This window comes from Caenorhabditis briggsae, assembly GCF_000004555.2.
Source record: "Caenorhabditis briggsae complete genome, chrII, whole genome shotgun sequence".
NCBI classification, from domain to species: Eukaryota; Metazoa; Nematoda; class Chromadorea; order Rhabditida; family Rhabditidae; genus Caenorhabditis; species Caenorhabditis briggsae.
This window is the reverse complement of record NC_013486.2, coordinates 4,665,720-4,674,709: the sequence shown is the minus strand read 5'-3', so window position 1 is coordinate 4,674,709 and position 8,990 is coordinate 4,665,720. Positions and strand designations below refer to the sequence as shown.

General features: G+C 36.2%; 2 protein-coding genes across 2 annotated transcripts; one reads left to right on the top strand and one right to left on the bottom strand.

Moving 5' to 3' along the window:
• Positions 1-841: 841 nt before the first annotated feature.
• On the top strand, positions 842-2,816 carry CBG11118 (the record flags this gene model as incomplete). Its single annotated transcript, XM_002646630.1, has 2 exons — positions 842-881; positions 2,215-2,816. 2 exons carry the CDS (start codon positions 842-844, stop codon positions 2,814-2,816), a joined length of 642 nt encoding a protein of 213 aa, XP_002646676.1.
• Positions 2,817-3,098: 282 nt separating this feature from the next.
• On the bottom strand, positions 3,099-6,017 carry CBG26145 (the record flags this gene model as incomplete). The annotated part of the gene is made up of 5 exons (XM_045242012.1): positions 3,099-3,257; positions 4,013-4,114; positions 4,547-5,011; positions 5,568-5,855; positions 5,952-6,017. The coding sequence occupies 5 exons, from the start codon at positions 6,015-6,017 to the stop codon at positions 3,099-3,101; spliced, it is 1,080 nt and encodes a 359-aa protein (XP_045099142.1).
• Between the last annotated feature and the right edge of the window lie 2,973 nt (positions 6,018-8,990).

Here is an 8,990-nt window from a genome sequence, read left to right as displayed (position 1 = left end):
ATTCTGAGATTCTGAGATTCTGAGATTCTGAGATTCTAAGATTATGAGACTTTGAAATTCTGAGATTCTGAGATTCCGAGATTCTGAGATTCTGAGATTCTGAGATTCTGAGATTCTGAGGTTCTGAGATTTTGAGATTCTGAGATTCTAAGATTTTGAGATTCTAAGATTATGAGACTTAGAAATTTTGAGATTCTGAGATTCCGAGATTCTGAGATCCATAGATCGAGTTTCTGAAAATCTGAAATATCATGATTCAGAATTTCAGATTCTGAAATTATCATATTTTAGGACTCTAAGATGCCATGAGATTCTGAAACTGCGAAATTCTGAGATTCTTGGGTAATGAGATTCAGACGGTTTAAAAAAACACAACGTTCAGAAATTCCAAAATAGTAATTCCGAATGTAAATGAAAATACTTCCAAAAGTTCCCAAATCGATCATTCAGCAATATTCGAATTTCTCGAAATCACCAAAGTATAAAGATCAGAAATTCTGAAAATTCCAAAACCTAGAATCCGAAAACTGAAACATTTCAGTTTCCAAAAAAAAACATGTTTTCCAAAAAATCTAATGTTAAAAAATCAGAGAATTTCACATGAACGAATTTTCTAGAATAAAAAGTCAGTTCAAGAATTAAAAAAATAACTAAATAATTGACCTCCACTTGACTTTTCACCCAGAGTAATTTGTGTGAAATCAAGGAAAACTGGTTGAATAAATTAGTAAACAAAAGAGATTCAGCAATAAATTCCCAAAAAAAGAACACCTCATAACCGGTTGAATTTTCCGAACAATAGAAGAAAAAACGAAGAAAAAAAGGAGGTGTTATTTTGAGAATGAACGGGTGGAACAAATCCAAATCCGTCAATGAAACTGGTAAACTGAAAAAAAAATCTTGAGGTTTCATGTTTATTGCGGAACGGCTAGGATTAGGGAATGGAGGATAATCTGAAAAGTGTCTTAATGCTTGGAACGGCATTTTTTGGTTGAAGAGATTTTCAAAAGAGGATATATTCTCAGATCCTTGACTTCTCACGTTTTCAAATATTCTCTGAAATCTCGAAATTCTGAAAATATAACTCTGGAAGTTTGAAATTCAAAAAAACTCGGGAAAATTCTGAATCTTAAATTCTTAGATTATTATGGTTCTTAGTACTCATTGTATTTTTTGGGTTCTTAGAGGCATCCGGACTTCCAGAGATACAGACGGAAAATTCTAGAAGAGTCTAAAAATCTGGAGCTATACAATTTTTTGAAACTTCAGATTTTTTTTTTCGAAAATTCGGAAATCTTGAAATTAAAATCTCAAACACTAAAATTCTCAGGGTCTCGGATTTTTAGGATTTTAGGAATTCTTAGATTATTAGGCTTCTGAGAGAACCATCTGGATTTGCAGAGGTACAGACAGGAAAATTCTAGAAGAGCATAAAAATCTATTACTTTTGATTTTCTAGAGACTTTTTAAAAGTATTGATTTGGCGGGAATTCCAAAAAGGTTTTGAAAAGTTAAGATTCAAAAGTTGGAAATTGTCACCTATTTTTCAAAAGCAAGGTTTTTCTCAAATTCTGAAATTTTTAAGTTTTGAAGATCATCAACTTCTGAGATTCTGAGATTCTAAAGTTCAGAGGCGTTGGATTCTTGAAAAAAATTCGGATTTTATGGATTCTTAGAATTCCAAAAGATCCTATAGGCTTTCAAAAATATCTGAAGGCATCATAAAATATCGAAAATTAGAATCAATAAGAAAATTGCGTAATTCCCAGAAAACCGCCCATCTTTTGTGAAATATATAACAGGCTTCCAAAAAAGTGGAAAAACGAAGGAATATTTTTTGAAACGCAAACAGATTTCCATCTATTTCTCTTCCCATGGCACAGGAAAATAAGTGGGGGGAACCTGAAGTTTTTCGTTATCTCGCACAATTTATCTCCGTGTTTCTTTTCTTTTGCGGGATTTTTACCGCCTGAATGTGTTTCAATTTTGTATTCCAATTCTTCCCCTTTTTTTGGGTTAGACGAGACGCCATTCATGGAATAAAGCAGAGGATTTTGGGGAGAAGGAAAATATGAAGTTGGGACTTTTTCTTAATTTAGTGTTAGAAGAATCTCAGAATCTCAGAATCTCAGAATCTCAGAATCTCAGAATCTCAAAAATCTCAAAAATCTCAGAATCTCAGAATCTCAGAATCTCAGAATCTCAAATTTTCAGAATCTCAAAGTCTCAGTTTCTCAGAATCTCAGAATCTCAGAATCTCAGAATCTCAGAATCTCAGAATCTCAGAATCTCAGAATCTCAGAATCTCATATCTCAGAATCTCGGAATCTCAGAATCTCAGAATCTCAGAATCTCAGAATCTCAGAATCTCAGAATCTCAGAATCTCAGAATCTCAGAATCTCAGAATCTCAGAATCTCAGAATCTCAGAATCTCAGAATCTCGGAATTTCAAAGTCTCATAATCTTAGAATCTCAGAATCTTAGAATCTTAGAATCTCAGAATCTCAGAATCTCAGAATCTCAGAATCTCAGAATCTCAGAATCTCAGAATCTCAGAATCTCAGAATCTCAGAATCTCAGAATCTCAGAATCTCAAAATCTCAGAATCTCAGAATCTCAGAATCTCAGAATCTCAGAATCTCAGAATCTCAGAATCTCAGAATCTCAGAATCTCAGAATCTCAGAATCTCAGAATCTCAGAATCTCAGAATCTCAGAATCTCAGAATTTCAGAATCTCAGAATCTCAGAATCTCAGAATCTCAGAATCTCAGAATCTCAGATTTTCAGAATCTCAAAGTCTCAGTTTCTCAGTAATTCGGAGCTTCAAAATCTCATAAATTGAAAATCTTTTAAATTCCATGATTTTAGAATTCCAAAATTTTTCACTTTTGAAAAATAGATGATGAATTACATGAATTTTTTGCAATTAGTATCCATAATTTTTGGAATTCCCGTCAAATCAATATTTCAATTTTGAGTTTATTAAGAAAACAAAAAAACAAGAGATACTTTTCAAGAAAGGAAAACATTTTTAAAAATGAACAAAAATACAGGAAAACCACAATTTTTTGAAATCTCCAATCAATTCTTCTCGTCCTATTCCTCCTCATCCATCATGTCTTCAATTTTGTCCATCAATTCGTAAACTTCTTCGGATTTTTCTATAATCATATCCAGATAATCATAAACGTTTTGATTACGAAATTGGCATAGAGTGACCGATTTTTGTAGAAGGAAAGCAGCAACATCGGATGCCTGAAAATTAGGGTAATTAGTTTTCAATTTTTCCCATTGTCTTGGAACAATGACAACCTGAAAGCAAGATAACCCAGAGTCTCCCGATTTTCCCCATAAAATCCCTCTGGATTATCCGCTTTATTCGGGTCATGTTCATTCCTCTTCTTATCTCTCTTCGTTCTCTTATTACAAGTACATTGTTTCACTCAAATAATATTAATATTATTTGAATACGCGCCAACGATCGCGTTGCAGCGACCGCGCCACTTGGCACTGGCGCCCGCCGCCCGTCGTTACTCAGTCTTCGCTGCGGCGAAGCGAGTGTTCGTATCTCACCAAGAGCTGACCGCTATGCGGTCCCGTTTAACTTTTTTTAGCCTTTCAGCTAGTTTTCTACGTTTGGCATCGTTTTGGTTTGTTAGCACCAGTTTTAGAAGGCAGCAAGGTTTCCTCCGGTAGCTCCGAGGAGGTTTTAGCCCTACACCTTTACTTATTTTCTGTTCTTGCTTACTTTTCCCAATTCCGTTGTCTTTGCCGTTTATTCAAATCCCTTTCCGTTAATAAACTTGGATTTGAATACTTTGTGTACTGTTATTTCCTTTGCACCGCTTATCTTACACATTTGGGGGGAATTGGGGGTCATTTCAGGTTGCGGACACTCTCGGGTTAGGACGTAGGATCGGTCTCGACTGACTGAGGATCCGCTGTCAACAAATTAGAAGGGTAATTAATGTATTCCAATTAAGACTAATTCTGCCAAAATAGGAACTTACATAATCATCGTCTTCCTCGGTAATATAAGTCATCAAAACTGCCAGCATCACATCACTAATCTTTCCATCAACTTTGGATTCGGAGTCGAAGTATTCCAAAATCTCATTGAAAAGTTTGTCTTTCTGGTCGACAGGATGTTATACGACCATTCTTGAAATGGTGCTCATCAAAATTTCGGTCGATTCATTCTGAGGACCCTTGAGACAATGAAGGGCAATTTCGTATTTTTGAAACAATGATTGAGAGAATTGCATTCGGAATTCGCTGACCATTCGGGTGGCGAGATTGATCTGCAAAATGGGTAATTGGGAGCAAAAATAATAGAAAATCCAAAGAACCACAAGCATTCTAAAAATTCTGAGTCCTGAGAATTCAAAGAATTCAAAGATCCCTCCCAAAAATCCTAAGAATCCAGAAATCCAGAAATTCAAAAATCCAGGATGCTTAGAATCTAAAACAAACCTATATAAGGATCTAGGAATCTAGAACATCTAATAATCTTTAAAATCCAGACTTCAAACAAATCAACTCACCAACCCATCCGTTTTCGACTGCAAAGCCTCGATCACTATTCTCGTAATCATCTCCCCGAGGGAATAGTCAAACGCGATCATTTCCTCTTCGTATTCTCGGATGTCCTCCAAAACTTCGTCGATTCCTCCAAAAGCAGAATCTTGAGAAAGGAAGGATTCATCTGATTCAGAATCTGCTTCTGATTCAGTATCAGTATCGGATTCAGATTCCGATTCTTCATCATCATCAGAATCTTCCGGAACTTGTGGAACAAATTGAACAACTTGTGGGACATTCTCTTCTGGAATTCTCATATCAATTCCATCATCAACCTCGTCAATACGATTCAAGTTTCTCTCCATTTTCAATCTGAGACTTTCAGCTTCTGGCAATCGAGGCATTGAGAGAATTGCCAGAAGGCGAAGCCATGCAGCGATCGCCAGTGGAATCGGAAAATCGTGGAGAGTTCGGAAGGCGAGACGAGCCTGGAATAATACTAAACATGACCTAGTTCCATTATTTTTTTTTTTTTAAATTGAAATTCGCTTACTTTAGATGTCTAAAAACATATTATATCTGAAATTTTCAGACAAATCAACACATTTTGGGCTACTTTTAAGACTTCAGCGATGACCATTTTGAATTGTAAAATATCATTTTTTATCCAACAAAAAAAAACCTATTATCCTTCTAGACTTCTAAAACTAACCACTTTAAATAAGAACCAGTCGGTTAACGCCCCTCCGGGCTTGACCTACTGGCCTACGAGTGTGGGGATTTCCTCGTTCTCTCTGCTCACCACGCTTTACTGCGGTGAAATCAAGGAACGTCTCCAGAAGAATTCAAAATCGAAATTTCAAAAAAAGAAAAGTTCGGGCATCAGTTAAGACACACTTCTGACCTATCCGTCAGGTTTCAGCACAATCGGTTAACTTTGAATGGGGGAAAAGGCGCGCGACATACATAACAGAATTTGGTGAATGTTATTAGTGATGATAGGTAAAATTAATCTCTAATTCTAATTTCACAGCTTCAACTCACAATAACTTCCTCCTTGGATTGTGTCATCAATGCCAAAAGATTCACGAATTCGTCTGGAATAATTTCTCCTTCGAATCGTTGGGCCATTCCTGCCTCAAAACTCTCCAAAACTGAGCTCAACTCCTTTTTCATCTGAATACTTTTTGCCATATGATGAATATTCAGAAGTCGTTGAGCAAAGACATTCTCTGGTGCATAGTATGAGATCAGAAATGGAATATTACATTTATCGAGGATCCCCACTGATGGGTAACCCTTATTGAGGAGCTGTTCGATGGTTTTGGTGATCTGGAAATTCGTTTTTGGAAATTTTAAAGTCCACTAAGGGGGTCAGCACGAAAAAAAGAAAAATAAGTAAAAATCAATATTAAAACATGAACTAACCATGTCGTCATCTCTAGTCATCAGAATGCGTCCGAGGATGTGGAATTGCATTTCGTAGGCGTTCATTTTATGATGAAAGGAGATTGGATCTGGAAAAAAGGAACAATTTCAGAGGTATATGAGCTTAGAAGGAAGAAGAGGGATCTAGAAAATTTGGCCTAGCACAGTCTGGAAACAAAATATCGATTAGATAGAATAGAAAGGACCAGAAAACATACGACCAACCAGAAATGGTAGAACGAATGAAAAATGAGTTAGGTTATGACTACAGGTTTATGGCCAGGTGGGATGTGAAGAGGCTCGAGACGTGGGAATACATGTGGTAAGCCCTTCTGGGAAAGATAGTTGACAGTTAAAGACGCTGAAAATATAATGAGGACCAAGATGGCCGTATTATGCTACCACCTGGGAAGTAAAGTCAATTATCTTTCCTATGTGGTCACCTGGTACTTACCGTATTACCTCTCATCGGAGCCCACCCAAATCGTTAACTTTGAGCTCAATTATCTTTATTACTTTTAAAGATGTGAAGAAGTTGCCAGTTGATAAAGTGTTGGTGATATTACGATACGTAATTTATCAGTTGACAAATTTTTGATATCTTTCACAGAAGTTGAAATACCGTAAACACTCTAATAGAACGCCACCCGGACCGTTTATTTTGAGCCTGTATATCTCGGTCTCTGTAAAAGATATCAAAAAGTTGTCAACTTATGAAATGTTTATCATGACATTAGCATCATTTTATTAGTTAGCCACTTTTTGATATCTCTTTCAGAAAATGAGATAAATAACTTCAAATTTGACGATTCGGGTGACGTTCTATTAGAGTGTTTACGGTAATTGAGCTTTTGAGTGGGCTAAACGGAGAACTTGGATTCTGAAACGTAACGGATATTAAGTTGGCTCTATCTTCGACATTCAGAATCAAAATACAAATTTCACATGGATTTTTACAAAGATCTTTAAATTCGAGGATCTAAAATTTCAATAAATTTTAATTTCCGAATCACGAATTTACAGAATTTTAATTTTCTAAAATTTCGGTATTCCGGAATTTCAGAATTCCAGAATTTTACGTAACGCCATAAATAAATAAATCAGTCAAGATTACGTTGCGCCCCCATCCTTCTGTCCTCGTTAAAAAAATCCACATGTTGAAAAAAATCAGTTCTCTGTGAAATCTTTATTGTTGGATAATTTTCACAAGCTCCTTTTTCTCTGGTAAGAAGCTCTTTGCATTACGCTGCTTGTTGTTGTCTCTTTTGCTTTTTTCTGTCGATTGGTCCGATGTGAAAAAGTACTAAAAGGCCCTAAGGGTCGCCATGTTCCGGGGTTCATGGCTAGGTGTTTTATCACTGAACGTCCCCCAGTAGCAAGAGATTTTATCAAAGATTAAAACAATTGAGACAACAATAAAATGCGGTATGCAATGTGGCTTCTTATCAGGGTGAGGGGGCTTTTGAAAACTAACCGACAATGGTCTCCGAAAAGAGGGGTTTTTCGGGTGACTTCTTGTTTTTTTTGTTAGGGGTGGGGGACCCCTCCCTCCATCTACTATTGGTTTAAGAAGGTGATCCCATTGGCAAAAAACCTTCACAGGGTAACGGCTGCCCATGGTATATGCGTTGGCGCGGCGCCTCATATGGACGACATAGGTACACCGTTTGCGCGCAATCGAGATCGGAAGTGCCGCGTCCATATTTCGTCTACAATTTCAGGTCGTATTGGGGATGGATATCTCATATATGGATTAGTTCATCTAAATATAGTTGTAATAAGATGTGATTTTGTTCAGATCTTCCAATATCGTTCATTTTCCCCTTCAGATTTTACAAAGGGACCATTTTTCCAGTTTTCGCAGAATGCTCTTACAGCAAGAAAAAGTATGAATTTTGTTTTCGATATATTTGAGAAGAAAAACAGAAAATCCTGATTTCGAGAAAAATCGGATTTTTTAACAAATTTTACCGATTTCTTTACAAAAAAAATAGGTTGTATTTTAGTTGGACATAATTTTTACAAGTGAAAACAGTGAGAAGTTCTTTGAAAACAGGAAACATGGTCGATATGATCGAAAAATTGATCAAGATCGCCGGTGAAACATTTTTTTTCTCTCAAAATTTATATTCTTTTTCAAAAATTCTAAAAATTGCTTCATGACCTTTTTTGGTCCCTATTAGGGTTACTGTAAAACCTGTATTAGAAGGGCCTGCCTTTCTATTGTTCCGAGGCACCAGCGGAGGGCCCTTCTATTTTTCCGGCCAGTTTTTTTTCCGAAATATTGCGTTGAAAAATTCGACGAAGTTTTGTTCAACATTCATGAAAATCTACCAATTTCACCAAAATTTATCAAGATTTTCATTGAAAAATAGAGTTTCAACAAATTTCTATTAAATTGTGGAGTTCCTTAATTTTCTGATCAATGCACATTTTGAAGGGGGTCTTTTTTTTCAATGCACATTTTGAAGGGTGTCTTTTTTCACAGAGGGCCCTTCTTTTACGGGGTCCCTTCTATTACAGAGGCCCATTTACTTCTCCAAGCCCCTCTCGGAGGGCCCTTCTATTAAAGGTGGGGGGACAGGAGATTTTACGGGGGATTTTTGGGGCCAGTGTATGCATTCTACCGTGATGGTGTACAACGCTTAAAGGGGAAATCCGGCCAAAAAAATTTTTGCATTAAAATGTGTTAAAATTTACTTATTTTTCAAATATTATTGCGAAAAAATTCAAAGAAAATCCGAAATTCCCAAAAAACGGCGTGAAAAGGAAGAAAATTCAATAAATTGGGCACCCCTTACGACAACCAATTATAATTGAGACTCCAACTTGACGGTTTTTGACGGAATTTCTTTTAAAGGAAATTTAGGGTAAGGTCCGGTGAAAGATTCCACATAATTCATTTGAAAATAGGGAAGAAAATTACAATCCGGATTTTCAGTAAAAACGCATTGGATTCTAAATCTACTCAAGAAACTCAGTATTTTGAATATTGCAATGTTGGCTCACCTTTTTTAACTTGAAGAATAGCAGAAAAAA